General features: G+C 48.4%; 1 protein-coding gene across 1 annotated transcript in view; it reads left to right on the top strand.

Moving 5' to 3' along the window:
• The first annotated feature begins 7,015 nt into the window (after positions 1 to 7,015).
• AHNAK2 (AHNAK nucleoprotein 2) overlaps positions 7,016 to 16,457 on the top strand; it is a 75,112-nt gene continuing 65,670 nt past the window's right edge. The window contains 1 exon segment of the mRNA XM_032691292.1: positions 7,016 to 7,363. Within this exon segment, the coding sequence (XP_032547183.1) occupies positions 7,309 to 7,363 (55 nt within the window). The 5' untranslated portion in view covers positions 7,016 to 7,308.

Below are 16,457 nucleotides of genomic sequence, written 5' to 3'. Positions count from 1 at the left end.
TCAGACGCCTTAGATTGAACAGGCTTCCATCAGTACGATATCGAATGTAGATACCGTCCTGATCGTCGAGGTCTGCTGTGGCCCTTTGGAGCATCATGCTAAAAAAGATTGTGAATAAGGTAGGAGCGAGAACGCAGCCTTGTTTCACACCATTCTTAATTAAAAAGGGCTCAGAAAGTGTGTTGCCATACCTGACTTGGCCGTGCTGATCCTCATGAAGTGAGATGATCATTTTAAGGAACTTGGGGGGACAACCTAAACGTTCCAAAATCTGCCATAGACCTTTTCTGCTCACAGTATCAAAAGCCTTGGTGAGGTCGACAAAGGTTACATAAAGACCTTTGTTCTGTTCCCTACATTTCTCTTGCAGTTGTCTGAGAACAAATACCATGTCTGTGGTGCTTCTGTTGGCTCTGAAACCACACTGACTTTCAGGTAGGATCCCTTCAGCTATAGTGGGTATTAGTCTGTTCAAGAGTATTCTTGCCAGGATTTTGCCAGCAATGGAGAGCAGAGTAATACCACGGTAGTTTGAGCAGTCAGATTTAGTACCTTTCTTCTTATACAAAGTGATGATGACAGCATCACGAAGGTCTGATGGTAGTTCACCGAGTTCCCAGCAGCGCACCACAAACTCGTGAAATTTGGTGTGGAGTGCAAGGCCCCCATGTTTCCAGACTTCAGGTGGAATTCCATCAACCCCAGCTGCCTTGCCGATTTTTACCTGCTGTATGGCCTTGAGGGTTTCTTCTAAAGTGGGGGCAGTATCCAATTCATACTTTACTGGTTGTTGTGTGATGGACTGAATTGCTGAGTCTTGGACCACACGGTTGGTACTGAAAAGAGTTTGAAAGTGTTCAGACCATCGATTCAGAATGGAGGTTTTATCTGTTAGAAGTGTTTGGCCATCAGCACTGAGTAGAGGGCTTTGTACCTGGTATGTAGGCCCGTATGCTGTCTTCAAGGCTTCATAGAAACCTTTGTGATCACCCATATCTGCGCATAATTGAGTTTTTACAGCTAGATCGATCCACCACTTGTTCTGGATGTCACGGAGTTTCTGTTGGAGCTTGCTGCATGCGAGACGAAAGGCTGTTTTTCTTGCGTGACAGGATGGCAGTGCAAGGTGTGCTTGGTGGGCGGTTCTCTTCTTCCTCAACAAGTCCTGGATTTCTTGATTGTTTTCGTCAAACCAGTCCTTGTTCTTCTTGAGGGAGAACCCTAAGGATTCTTCGGAGGATTGCAGAATGCTGTTTTTAATATGCTGCCAGGTAGTTTCAGGAGAGGAATCTGCAGAAACTGTGGAACGGTCTTCAAGCCTAGTTTGAAGGTTTGCCTGGAATCTCTCTCTTACTGTGGCTGATTGGAGATTGTTAACTTGGAGTTTTCTCCTTGTGATGTTGCCCATTTTGGGTTTGAATTTAAGATTGAAGCTGAGTTTGCAGCGCACAAGCCGATGGTCTGTCTGGCATTCTGCACTGGGCATCACGCGGGTATGGAGGACATCGCGAACATCTCTCCGTCGCACCAGGACATAATCGATGAGATGCCAATGCTTAGATCTGGGGTGCATCCAGGTTGTCTTCAGACTATCTTTCTGCTGAAAGATAGTATTAGTGATGGTGAGCTGTTGCTCTGCACAGAATTCTAGCAGGAGTCGACCATTATCGTTGCAGTTACCAACACCATGTTTGCCTAATATTCCTTTCCAGGCATCAAAATTCTTACCTACTCTGGCGTTGAAATCACCAAGGATAATGATCTTATCATCTGCGGGCACTTTTTGGGTAAGGTGGCGCAGGTCAGTATAAAATTTGTCCTTTTCGGCAGGGTCAGCTTGGAGAGTTGGGGCATATATACTAAAGAGGACGACGTGTTGGTTGTTGTGGAGTGGAAGGCGTAGGGAGATAATGCGGTCAGAGTGACCTGTTGGCAGATTTTCGAGTTTGGGAAGAATAGAGTTTTTGATCATGAAGCCGACACCTGAGAGATGTTTTTCGGTTCTGGGCTTACCTGACCAGAAGAGTGTGTAACCAGCACCATGTTCTCTGAGGCTTCCTTCCTCGTGAAGGCGAACTTCACTGAGGGCAGCTATGTCGATGTTGAGACGAGCCAGCTCATGGGCAATTAGGGCAGAACGCCGCTCAGGACGTCCACTATCCGTAGAATCAAGCATGGTTCTGATGTTCCAACATGCTATAGTTAATTTAGGTACACCTTTGGAGGCAGGTGCATGCCTTTGTCTTTTGCTCTTTGTGCGACCGCATTTGAGGAAGATGCCCGTTGGTCTGCGGTTAACCAACCGGGTGAAAGTGGAGATGAGCTTTGTTTAGGCCACCTTTTCTAGGCCCCTCTCCGAGTGGAGCAAGCAGTGCTGTCCTTGAAAAGGCTGCTTGGTCGTTCAGGGTGCTGCCCCAAGAGACTGTCATCTCCGGTCAGTCTCAAATGACCAATATCCTGAACCGCCTGCATGCGGAGTTGAGTCTGCGGCTCCCAGTGCATCTTTCACCTGCCGTTTCAACCCTCGTCCGTCGCTACAGGACTTTTTGCATGTGGGTAAAGCCTTCAAGCCTGCGCAATGGATTTTTTAGGTGAGATGCAGTATGCGCGGAACTGAACCCACCCTTTAATCCTGAGGTTCATCTGCCAGGGCCGAGCGAGCTTGGACGGTGGCAGTGAAATCCTCAGGACGTAGGTTTGGTTAGAGTGACCTTCTCTTAGATGGATGGCCTTACAGGGCTAAGCGAGCTCCATCTGCCCGGGTTTGAGATTAGAGTTGTCCTTCTCCTAGGATGACTGCCAGGAGGCTAACGAGCTCATCCTGCCCATAGATTTATTGTATCTGGCCCTGCTGTTTTGACCTGTCTGGCATGGGCGGCCCTACCGAAGGCATGTACCATCGCCAGCATAGCCCAAAACCACACAGGGACATACAGGCTATGTTCCTGTTAGAATGGTTTGGGCAGGTTTTTGATTTTCTGTTTTACTATCACCTATTTATATACAGTCTTAAGGAGATACCCAGGAACAGCCCTTTGTCCTGCCCACCCTTTACAGGACGTAACAGAGCAGAGCAAACTTATCTGGAACATGCTGAACCTGGGCAGTAGCAGCAGATGAGCCAAAAACAAACAGAAAAACAAACTGACCAGGTGTTCTGGCCCTTGTACCCAACCAAGTCTGAGGTGCTTTTCAAGTCCCCAGCTTGGCTGGGACCCCCATCACTCTGAAGGAACCTCACTATTCTCCCTGACCATGTCCTTCCTCCACTGTGTTACCAGGTATTTGCAGGTGCACTGCACATCTGTTACATTTCATACAGGAGTGCCCTGCTTCCCCCCCTGTCAATTAGAAGCCCCCCATGGCCTGCTCGATACCCCTCCCCTCTGTTCCCCACTCCCTTCCCCAGAACCCCCCCTCCCCCTTCCCCCCAGACCTGAAACGGCAAACCTCTGTGTGCTCCGAAGCTGCTCTGTCCTCCTCCATAGGTGTGTAGCAACTGCTGGCAAGACTCCCCCACTTTCTCTCTCCCCTCTCCTGTTGAGACTGCACCTTGAGACTAAACCGCGCGCGCAGAGCGCGCGCGGCACAAAACATGCCCTCCGACCCCGCGTGAGAGCAAGCCCCAGCCCCAAGCCCGGCCCCCCCAGCCCCTGTACCTCTCCGGCACAAAACATGCCCTCCGACCCCGCGTGAGAGCAAGCCCCAGCCCCAAGCCCGGCCCCCCCAGCCCCTGTACCTCTCCGGCACAAAACATGCCCTCCGACCCCGCGTGAGAGCAAGCCCCAGCCCCAAGCCCGGCCCCCCCAGCCCCTGTACCTCTCCGGCACAAAACATGCCCTCCGACCCCGCGTGAGAGCAAGCCCCAGCCCCAAGCCCGGCCCCCCCAGCCCCTGTACCTCTCCGGCACAAAACATGCCCTCCGACCCCGCGTGAGAGCAAGCCCCAGCCCCAAGCCCGGCCCCCCCAGCCCCTGTACCTCTCCGGCACAAAACATGCCCTCCGACCCCGCGTGAGAGCAAGCCCCAGCCCCAAGCCCGGCCCCCCCAGCCCCTGTACCTCTCCGGCACAAAACATGCCCTCCGACCCCGCGTGAGAGCAAGCCCCAGCCCCAAGCCCGGCCCCCCCAGCCCCTGTACCTCTCCGGCACAAAACATGCCCTCCGACCCCGCGTGAGAGCAAGCCCCAGCCCCAAGCCCGGCCCCCCCAGCCCCTGTACCTCTCCGGCACAAAACATGCCCTCCGACCCCGCGTGAGAGCAAGCCCCAGCCCCAAGCCCGGCCCCCCCAGCCCCTGTACCTCTCCGGCACAAAACATGCCCTCCGACCCCGCGTGAGAGCAAGCCCCAGCCCCAAGCCCGGCCCCCCCAGCCCCTGTACCTCTCCGGCACAAAACATGCCCTCCGACCCCGCGTGAGAGCAAGCCCCAGCCCCAAGCCCGGCCCCCCCAGCCCCTGTACCTCTCCGGCACAAAACATGCCCTCCGACCCCGCGTGAGAGCAAGCCCCAGCCCCAAGCCCGGCCCCCCCAGCCCCTGTACCTCTCCGGCACAAAACATGCCCTCCGACCCCGCGTGAGAGCAAGCCCCAGCCCCAAGCCCGGCCCCCCCAGCCCCTGTACCTCTCCGGCACAAAACATGCCCTCCGACCCCGCGTGAGAGCAAGCCCCAGCCCCAAGCCCGGCCCCCCCAGCCCCTGTACCTCTCCGGCACAAAACATGCCCTCCGACCCCGCGTGAGAGCAAGCCCCAGCCCCAAGCCCGGCCCCCCCAGCCCCTGTACCTCTCCGGCACAAAACATGCCCTCCGACCCCGCGTGAGAGCAAGCCCCAGCCCCAAGCCCGGCCCCCCCAGCCCCTGTACCTCTCCGGCACAAAACATGCCCTCCGACCCCGCGTGAGAGCAAGCCCCAGCCCCAAGCCCGGCCCCCCCAGCCCCTGTACCTCTCCGGCACAAAACATGCCCTCCGACCCCGCGTGAGAGCAAGCCCCAGCCCCAAGCCCGGCCCCCCCAGCCCCTGTACCTCTCCGGCACAAAACATGCCCTCCGACCCCGCGTGAGAGCAAGCCCCAGCCCCAAGCCCGGCCCCCCCAGCCCCTGTACCTCTCCGGCACAAAACATGCCCTCCGACCCCGCGTGAGAGCAAGCCCCAGCCCCAAGCCCGGCCCCCCCAGCCCCTGTACCTCTCCGGCACAAAACATGCCCTCCGACCCCGCGTGAGAGCAAGCCCCAGCCCCAAGCCCGGCCCCCCCAGCCCCTGTACCTCTCCGGCACAAAACATGCCCTCCGACCCCGCGTGAGAGCAAGCCCCAGCCAAACCACATCCTATGCTTACAGAAAATCCCTGAGTCACCACTCTGTGTTCTGATCCATCTTCTCCATGTTTGAGCAATGACAAGCTGGGGGCCTTGGACTGCTTGAGGATTTACGCCATCAGGTATAGTTAGCAGAATATAAAGCTTAGAGATATAATTAACAAAACATTTATCAATTGCCATTACTGCCCCTACCCAAATGGTGCCTGTATAGACTGTGCTGAGATGGTGCATATCCTCGTTTCAGGCAGAGCAGTTGTGACCTGACATCCTATAGTGAAGGCTGTGTCTGTCACAGGCACTGGCCCAGCACTGTGGCACTCGGTTAATACGGGCTGATTTATTTAACACAGGCTTTGGTCTCATCTCTTGATCCTCTGCTCACCTCATCACAGGCATCTACAGTCCCACAGACACCTGTGGTGGCATTCCTCTCACCTAACTGTGAGTAACTGTAGGTCTGCACACCTAAGCTTGATATCTGGGCTCCCAGGGAGGCTCAAGGGTCTACAGTCATGGAGTCAAGACTGGAGGTTGCATGGTCAATACAGACAGGGAAGTCAGGGGCACAGTCTCTTAACAGCCACAAATGGCTGGATGACTGTAGTCCTTTGACAACGGGTAAGTTTTTATTCTGTAGACATCTAAAGTCATGGGAGTTGAACCCTGACCTCACAAGTCCACAGACTCGACTTCATAGGGAGTCACCTCTCCTATGATCTTTGAGGCACCAAAACCCCACAGTCCTGGTTGGGCCCAGCTAATCGGGTGTCATGGGGGTTATGCTCCTCAGGAAGAATTAAAGGCTAGGAATTATCTAAGGTGGGTACTGTAAGCAGTACAGCCACACATGCTACCTTCCTTGACATAAATGCCAAGGAAGCCAACTCTAGCATGAAGCCTTGAAATCTCTTTCTACCCTGTGCTCCTCACCAATACTGGTGCCATACTCACAGTCAGAAAACAGGGGCGATGGTATGGGCAAATTCCCTGTCTTTGGCAGCACTGGCTTCCTGGCTCATGCTGGTTACTCTAGTTTTCTCCTCAGCTCCCACTAGGATCAGGGAAACTTGTCCCATTGATCTCAGTGACCACTGGATCAGACCTAATACACATTCTTGCACAGCAGCTGGTTTTGGCCCCAGGCTGGTTGACCGTGGAATGGGCAGCATGATTTCCATGTTTTGTAAAAATTACTAATTACTAATTACTAATGAAATGTCTGAGCATAAGTTCAACACAGAAAATCTGATATATATCTTGTTCTTCTTCATCCTTGGTGGTGGTAAGTAGCTATCCAGGAACACAAGTTCATTTCCAAGATGTACCCCAAACCCCTTCCTCTGATGTGTGTCCAGGGTTTAAGTACGTGATTTTAAGCACTGACAGATGAGTGGGATCTCCTCTGCTGGCTTCAGGGGCTGTTGGGTCAGGCTTTGCCTCACAGGGAAGTTAAAATCCCAGTGTCTGCTTACCCTTCTTGCACGCTTCCCTGCATTTTCCCAGGGAAGCATGCAGAATACTTCCCCATTCTGCTAATCCTGGCTCTCTCTATCACTGGGAGGCTGCTGTGCTCTCGTGTCAGTGTGGCCTCTCAGCTGGAGCCTGGGGAGTGCAGCAGCCAATCGGGCAGCCTGGCAGCCCTGGCATCCTTCATCAATCTCCCTAAGTGTCTTCAGACTCTGTTAGGAACATCCACACCACTCCTCCTCTCTCTGCAATGACCTGAAGCTCCAGCTCTGCAAGCAGTGATCAGTGATGCATAATGCAATGCAGGGCAGCCCGGAATAATCTGGTTGGCATCCAAGGATGTATATTCACCGAGAGGCTGGGGAGTGTGTCAGCATTTAGTTTCAGTCTAGCTGCACTTTTCCTGCAGCACAGAATCACAAAGTCTCCGTCTCCTCCTCTGGATTGGGACTGATTCTTCACTGGGAGCCTCTGAAAAGACAAAGTTTTCCTCCCTTGTTATTGCTGTACCACCATAATCTACCAAGATGTGTGACTGCTTTCATCTAGTTCTTCCTAACTGGCCAGGATCTCCAGCCAGTGGTGGGCTTACATTTTCTATAATTTTCTGTATTCTGCTTCTGCTTTCCTGTGCTCTGCTCTCGCTGCGACTCAACCTCCCAGGCAAACCCTGCAGCTGCTGGGGTGTGGCTTTCTCTGATGCTGCATGAATCAGATAAGGAAAAATAGAGTTAAGAAAAGCCTGTCCTTACCTCCTCTAAACTTTCCTGCATTATGTTGAAGCTATGCTTAAAGGAACTTTTGACTCAGTAAACAAATTAAATTCAGCTGTGTCTAACTTACCTGTTTTGGGTTGCATGCCTTAATTCACGAGCTTGCCCTTCATCTCTCATAGCAGCTAGGAAGCAAGTAGCAGGAGTCAGTGCATGATACAGCCCACCTGGCATTTACAATAGATAAAGCTGTTCCACGTAGTGTATGTTTGCAAATTCAACGTGTCCTATGCTCTGTATTCGATCTGTTGGCTGGACAACACGGCACTCTGGGAGAAGGGCTTTTTTTCCTGGGTTTCCCTACTGCAGAGCAGAAGGAAATTAGTGATTTAACCTATTTTTTTTTTAAAGGGGAAAAGATACATATTTTAATATAAAATATCAGTGAAGCAGAACAGTGATGACTGGAGGAATGAGTCAAAGGAGTAATGAAAAACAGTTCTTAGCTGGCAGAAGAGTATCAATAAATTACAAATCTGCTCTTTAGTTTATGCAGAGATTGACCTGTTTTAAAATAAGCAACTTGTAGTCTTAAAGTTGTGTCTACAAAAATGCCAAGAATCTGAAATTTCTACAGTATCTTTTTCTCCCTAAAATATACAAAAAGCTGTGTTTATCTACATTCTGCAATAAATTTCCTCTCTATTTATTCTCGTAGAAGAAGCTGTAATCTACAAAACACAGTCTGTAAACATTTTGATAGCCTAAAAGTAGATAGCTGTTTTTTTTTAAAAAAAGTCTGATTATTTCTGTTTTCTTTTGTAAATAGTTAGGATTATATTTTCCAAAACAATGGAAAGTCAGAAATTGTTTGTTAAACTCCCAGTCCTATTATTTCCTAAGTTGCCTTGTTGAAATCAAGGAGACAACTCAAGGAATAAGTCATATCTCTCCACCCAACAAAAAGATACAGTCTAACCCCCGCTTGTTACCTGGTGTTTAGATTAACTAATTGAATTGCTATAAGGTTATAGCAAAATGTTTTAGGACTACACTCTGACAGTATTTTAATATGATTTATTCAAAATATGTTTGACATAGTTTTGGTGAAAATATTTTCTTTTATAAATGTGACTTTTCCAGTAGTATCATTTTCTTAATGTTTGTCTGCCTGTACAGATTTACTTATTTAGCAAACAAACTAGTTTTGTGGCTCTTGCGACTCTTACTATTTACCACATCAGAGACCTTCTTGGGACTTTTGGGTGCTACCTAATAGAAACAAAATCAGAACACTACCAGAGCACTCCACAGAACAAACCTCCAGGCTTTCCTCACTGATCAGCAAAAAGGTTTGGGTTGGATTTTTGGAGTTGTTGTTTTTTTTTTTTTTTGGCTAAGGAATCAAAGCTCTACCACATCATGAACATGGGTTGTTATTTCTCTGGTACCAGTTTTCTGGTGGTGTGAAAGGATGCTGTTGTGGGTTACACACAAGGGGAGCATCTTCTGCACTGGGTCATGCTGCAGCATCAGCTGGATCCCAGTGCTTGGGAGGTGCAGAGCAGGAGCGGGACCATGTCACCTACAGCAATGTCTGTGCTGGGAAAGGACGCGGCGGGGAAAGAAGGCTGCATGTGAAATCTGACAGGCATCTGTTTTCCAAACAGTTATTGCTGATGTTTCTTGACAATGGGTTATCTCACCCTCAGAGGTCAGGGTGTGGCAGGGAAAAGCAGCTCTGTTTTCCTCAGACAGGTAGGCTGGCTGGCTGCCCAGGCATGTGATATGGGGTTGAGAAAGTAATATCAACATGGTGATGAGGCAGGCTCATCCCAACAAGGGTGGAGGAAACCACACCATGGATCCCACATCAAGCAGTGCATATTAAATGCCTCGTTTCCTCCACAGCATGGAAGGAAGGCTGGTTAAAAATAGGCTCATTTTGTAAGCTGCTGTCTCTGCCGGCTATATTCATCCGCCCTTGCTTAGCTGACTGCCATGATGACACAGGTGAGAAACAGATAAACAAAAATTTGCCAGTTTTCTTTATCAGCCAGGCAAGCACAGGCATGCACTTGGATCTGACATCTGGAGGATGCTGGGAGCACTTTGCAGTTGTTGATGAACATGTTTTTCATGGATAATTTTTGAGTCGGAACAAGAAGTAGGAGAAGAGAACGTCTGCATCAGCAAACTGTGGCAATTGGCCAAATCCCAAAATATAAAGGTCCTTCTAGCACAAATTATTTCTAAATCTATTCTTTACCTTGTTTGGGGCATCATCTAAATCTTCAGAAGCTAATGGCCATTTTAAAAGACCCCATTCAGTAAGATACTCGAGCAAGTGTGCAGGGCCTCTTGATTGCCACTGGACTGGAGCACAGGGTCAAGGCAAAATACGTGCCTTAGCCCTTTGCCTGAATGGGCACCTGAACTGCAAGATTGCTGCTTCTCAGCTGTTGGGCTCATCTTTGCACTGTGTGAGAATAACAAGTGGGTTCCTGAGATCAGCTGGAGCTGTGAAAGTTCCTGAGCAGGACTCCATTGCAAGCTGTGACATCCTGAAAAACCCTAAAAGCCCAGTGACATTCCTTTTTCTCTGATCTTATTTGCCATGCCAAAGGCTGGGTGTCCATTTCATCTTAAGAGCTGCTGAATATGGTACACAAATTTTGAGGATCTAAAACAAAATGCCAGCTCAGTTGCACTTTTTTTTCTTAGAAATATTTTCTCAAGATATTTGTCTATGAGCTGCAACAGCACCTATTCCAGCCCCATTACAAGACACAGATAAACAAAACCTGTAGGAGCCAGACCCCGAGCTTGGGTGAGGAACACCCTCCCTGACTCTCAGGAGAAGCTCTGACCTGGCACACCAGCATATTTCATTTTCCCTCCTTTTACTGAATATAATGTTAAAATGACACAAGTTGTTTCAGTTTCAGCAGACACTCACTCTCTGCCCAGTAATACTTCCCAATATCTACTCTTGTTCTACCCATGGTGACACCAAAATAACTGTGGTGCCAGCACAGACTGAAAGGGAATCTGATTCATCGGGCACTGGCAGGGAGCTCCCTGCCAGCATCATGAATCAGGCTCAGTAAATTGCATGCCTCTGGCTTCTCTCTGTCTTCTCTCCCTCCTGACTCATCTGGTTCCCTCCAGAGTTTATATTTTTAGTTATTAGTTTCACACTTCTATTTCCAATGGGTACGCATGGGCCCTTTGGTGACTTATGAGCACAAGTGGAAAAGAAACATCGGCATGGCAGAGCCCCACAGGCAACAAAGCTTTCTTTGTCCATCCTCTGTGCAATGAAGTGTGTTGCTGTTCTCCATCTAGCTGCAAGAAATGGGGATGGTATGTACCCATCAGACACAGCACATTGTGTTTGCCACAGCTTCTGATTCATGCGAGGAATGGACATACCCCAGCAGCAAACCAAAACCAGCTGAAAAATGTTGATTTTTCTTTACTGCTGCATTTCAAAACTTCAAGAAGGAAGAAGAATCAACAGACATCTCAAGTCCGCTTTGGTAGAGTGCTCTTCCCTGAGCAATTTGAGCTCACAATGCATTTTACCCAGTGTTTTGTGCACCATCTGTTTCTGTCCAAGGCACTCTGGCTGCAGCAGCCTCTTTTCCAGGGCCCTTGTTACTGTGTGAGAGGTGGAGGAATGTGAAGCAAATGCCAGGGAGAGCCCCCACCAGCCAGTGCCTCTGGGGCTGCTGCTATTGCTCCTCAATCTGCTGAGCGCTGTCGCCAGAGATAAATGACACCCTCGTTTCAATGTGGGGACTCGCTGCCAAGACAAACAGTCAAACAAACAGCAAGGCTGGGATTGTCCATACAGAGGAGTGGCTGCAAAATAATCCTGGATCCGAGCTTGCAGCACACATAGTCTCCCAGTGCTGGTGTCCTGTGCAGGTGAAGGTGTTTCTCAGTAGCTCTGTGCCTCACACCCTTGTCCCAGCCACAATCCCATCCCCAGTGCATCTGTCCCGTAGTGTCTGCCAGTGCAGCCACCATGGGTAACCTGGATGTGTGGGGTGCTCAGGGCACATTACTTAGCAGTGGGATATCCCCATGAGGTTTTTGTTGGCAGTGAGGTTGCAGGAGGGTTGTTTTCTCCCTGGTCTAACTTAGAGTGCACCTTTGGGGATGACGTGGCAGTGAGGAGGAGCAGGAGAGGGGATAACAAACAGTTCCCATGGGCAGTGTTGCTGTGAAAGAAAAGGCACATAGAGCTGGTATTCTGCACAAGGGAGTTTTCTCCATCCTGGCCAGCCAATGCTAGAGCCTGTTCATTCTAGGAAGTGAAGGCCACCAACCCCTAAAACACCAAAGGAATAGCTGTGTCTCAAGAATACACCCCTGCCTTTATGGCAACACAGAAAATTACATAATTCTGTTCAGTCATGAGACACAGATGAGTTTGAAAACGCCCACCAGATCCAGATTTTTCTAGGCTTAACTCTATATGTATACTAGTAGCAGATACTATGACTAAATAGTAGTGTCTATGTACCTTGCTGGCGTAACACCCTCATTTTGTGTCGAAGTATTTTGGGGCCATAGGAGTTGCACAACTGTAACCTTTCATTCCTGTGTCTCCATTAGTTTGTTCCTCTACTAACCCTGCCAGTCCATGTGCCTGCACAGAGCCTCGCAGTGAGGAGAGCAGCCAGGTTTGAGGTTGGAGTAATTAGTCCTGGCTAGGCTTGCAGAGTTTTCTTCAGTACAATTGCACCATTAGATTTCTATCAGTCTGACTTCCTCTGTCAGAACAGGCTGTAAAAAAAAATTAAAAATAAATCTATCTAGTTGTTAGAATCACTGTGGGAGAAATATTAGTAAATTAGTGCTAGTAAATGAACTGTAATTACACGGTTGCATTACACATGAACTCTTTTACCTGTATTTAATGCTATGTTCATAGAATTCGTAAGAGACAAAACCATTTCATCTGTCCTTCAGTGCCACAGGGATTTCCATCTCACCTCAACACAAACTTTTTCTAATGAAGCACACAGCAGACTAGCAGACCAGCACACTAGCCCAGTGTGAGAACATGACACACACCTATGGACAAAAAAAGAGTAAACAGCCCTACCACCTTCACCCTTTTCTTGCACAGAAGGCAAATGCACTGCACAACCTGGGAAGTTTTCCAGACTTCTATATTTTTTTTTTTTAAGTTCATGACACACAGCATGGAGCAGAATGCTTTAAGCTACTGTGGCATCAGATGTTTTTCAGAAGAGATGCTGTGAATGTGGATTAATGCAGAACAGATCAGGTTCCTCACACTTTTGTTTTCGAAGGCTGACAGTACCAAAGCAATGCTCAGCTTGGACTGATAATCAACATCAGTAAATCCCTTTGGGACTCAGCAGTAGCATGAAAGGGGTAAATCCACCCCTGAATTCTAAGGGATCTGGAAGCCTGCTGCCATGGAGTAGAAGGGGAAATGTGATAGCCCCCAGAGAAGCCAATGCCATATGGAGTGGCTTGTCACAGACAGTCACATTCAAATTTCCTCTGACAATATTTAACAAAACAACAAGAAAGGATTTCTCCAACAATTCCAAATTTGACACAACTGTGGCATGGAAAAGACTCAGCACCCATTCTGTGGCACCCATTTTTCCAGTGGGACCAGCATTTTGGTAGGACAGGGAGGAGAGTCAGCGACTTTTCTTTTTAATTCTACTGCTGATTTTGAGCTAATAAATTCAATGTAGGATTTCACCACAGCTAGGTTGGACTCTTGATATGTGCCTTTGATATTGGCAGGCCGGACTCTTAATATTGCTGCCTTCCTAGTGCCTCACCCTGAAAATGATAACCCTTGTCTTTATTGGGCTCCTATATTTAATTAATGGCTGAAAAGCATCTGGAGAAGGTTGAAGTAGGCAAATTATGCAACTTAACTCCATATCTGATGATTAGTATCACCATTCCCAGACCACAATCTCTCTTTGATATTGGGAACAGTAGCAAGAAAGATGCTGACGATGGTGACATTGGGTTTGGCTCTGGCTCATGGAACATACAGTCATCTCATATCTTATAATCCCAATTACACCAGCAGATTTACTCTGGATTCACACTAGTGTAACTGGAAGAGGTAGTTGGACTACAAAAAGCTTTAGTAAAGGGGGATTAAAGCTATGATTAGAAAACCAGAAAGGATTAAAACAGAAAGTACTGAAATGATGAAAAAGGTGATTCTCAGCAGCAAAGTGTGAAGAAGCTGGATCTCAAGCTGTTGTGAAGGACAGAGCAATTGGTGATGTGGCCCAACAGTCAGTGCTTCTGAGCCTTCAACAGCTGTTCTCTGTATTTCAGAGAAGGGCCAACGACATGATAAAAAGAGAGAAGGATGGTTGGTCTTCAGTCCCTACACACATGAGGAGAAGCAGAAGAAAATAGGAGACTTGGAGGGAACTACACAGATCCTGCATCACCAGAAAGGCAACAGTGGCATTAAAGGGAGGAGGAAGAAAACATCCTAGGAAAGCTTTGCCATGAATGATCATGAAATTATGTCAAGCAACCCATAAACAGTCTCAGGGAAAAGCAAAATAACAAGACTTTTCTTGTCTCACTCCCTTCCCCTTTGTGTCCTCTCTTAATCCAGAAAGACCTCAGCAAAACAGCACAAGAATAGCTGGGCTCCACCTAATTTGGTCTAAGGATAACTTACCTCCTCCCTACCCTATTTCCAGTTCTTTGCTTGACTTGTGTCATGCTTGTCTCTTGCTCTCTGATCTCTGTTCTGTGCCACAGCAGGAGCGAGTAGGGAAAGGAGAGATGTTAACCTTTTCCTTGTAAGCAGAACATGGCTGGTATGAGGGGGAACACAGTGCCTTTGCTTAGCCACTGATTTAGGCAAACAGAGGAAAACCTGCCATTTGCATGCCACTACCCTGATTTCCAAAGGGGAAAAATTCATAAAGGAGAATATGCCTCTCACCACCATCAATCCTGCAATTAAACTGAACTTTAGCAAAATATTTGCTGGGTTATGTAATAGAGACAGATTACGACAGCTTGCCACATGGCTGAAAACTGCAGTTTTAACCCCTGGACAAACTGCCTTCTGGTAGGTAAAGACAAGCAACATCATGGGGCTGTAAGAATGGTCCAGCTTCAACAAACTTCTAAAATGCAGTTTGATGGTCCATCTGACAGAATCACTTCAAATATCTGAGCCTGTTTTTCTTCCTGATCTTCTTGGCTATGCATAGCCTTTCTGACTTTCTCCCTACCTCTCCTTCTGAGCAGCCTCAGACTATTCCTCCCATTCCTCAGGTGCTTCTTCCTCAGTCTTCTCACCCTTTATGGCTTCTGAGGAACTCTCGGAGATGTTCCCTTGCAGCCAATGAGTTTGCAGTGCCATCCTCTCTATGTCCCAGCCACCCCTCCTGCAACTGCAGGTGTTGATAGCGACCTCGCTATTACCTTAATTCAGTGATCTGTGCCAGGACTGGGAGCAAAGATGTGGTAGTTTTGGCTGCAGAGCACTGCAGAAACCAAGGTACAAACCCTACCATGACATTAACCCCCAAGCCACCATGTCTTCTCAGATGTTCTGTGCATCTGCTGGATGAACCTGCCATAGGCAGAGAGCACCCTCCTTTTCCACCATAGCTTCAGTCTGGGCTTTAAAGGCTCTCTGTGTCTGATCAGATATTATTTGGGCAGCGCTTAAAAACTGGAGAGGCTGAGCATTGTAGCTAATTAATCGAGCCAGAAAGACACAAAGAATGTTTGAAACAGAAGAGAAAACAAACGAAATCTTGGCGAGCACTCAAAAGCAAGGCAGACTGCAATTGGCCACTCAATACACAGAGAGGCTCCTGAGGGTTTGCAGAAACATGAGAGACGGGAGTGGCCTTTGGGCAGACCTCACCGGGAAGGGCTCACATGATGTGGGGCGGGGTTTGGAGCCAAAGCCTCTGCATTGGCCCCACCCTGGGACCTGGGTGCATGAATGACCCAAAGCACCTCATTCACCTGAGTAGGGACAGCTGTCAGCCAGGAGACTGAGACCGGGATTGAAACCTGCCCACGGCTTCCAGGTAGGAGCTCCCATCTTGCAGCACACCTTGTTGCTTTGCCTCGTGTTGCCTTGCTGCTGATGTGCAGGAGGAGAGGCACCTGGTGCCCTCAAGAAGATGCAGTGTCTTGCTTCTCTGAGCACATACCACATCAAGACTTTCTACCTGTGTGTTAGGTTTCTTCTCTCTCTTTTCCCTGGCTGCTGGGGTTTGAAAATCTTGTTGGATGTGTGCTAAGGTGATAAACTGGTTTTATTTCCCTTTGCCTGGTATTGCTGTCACGACAAGCAGAGAAAAGTAAGATACTCCCCATCCTGACAGAGCAACCTAGGTGCTGCTGTGGCAGGTACATTTGCTTTCTTTACAAATGCCTGCAAAATATCGAGTGGCAAGGAGCTTCTTGAAATGGTTATGCATCATTGAACTTAACTGGCATCCACCCAGGCCCCCAGATGGGAGAAGAGGAGCTTTTTCTAAGCCCTTCCCACATTCTTGTGCAAATAGAAAGGATGAATGATCACCATCCCCAGTGCCAGACAGTTTTCTGGGCCAAATTCACACACAAGCCTAAGAAAGCCAAGGGGAACTGAAACTGGTGTAGCTCTCCCTTCCTTCCGCTTCTCGCAATGACTGTATTTCATATGTTCAAATCCTTCTGGGATTGCTTAGACTGACTTTGTGTAATTATTTTCATCCTTGGATTAAACAGGCCAAATATGTAAGCTGGATCTCAGCTTGCTGAGATCTTTACACCATATTTTGTCCCTCTGGCATATATATTACACAGCAGCAGATTGCATTTAAGTAGTTTTTTCAGAATAAAAGTCTGTCTTGGCTTGAGGGTGTCATTTTTCTCGTAATTCTTGCTGCTCTGTCTTGTATAGATACTTC

This window comes from Chiroxiphia lanceolata, chromosome 6 (genome assembly GCF_009829145.1).
Source record: "Chiroxiphia lanceolata isolate bChiLan1 chromosome 6, bChiLan1.pri, whole genome shotgun sequence".
In the NCBI taxonomy this organism is placed as follows: Eukaryota; Metazoa; Chordata; class Aves; order Passeriformes; family Pipridae; genus Chiroxiphia; species Chiroxiphia lanceolata.
This window is presented reverse-complemented; position numbering and strand designations above follow the sequence as displayed.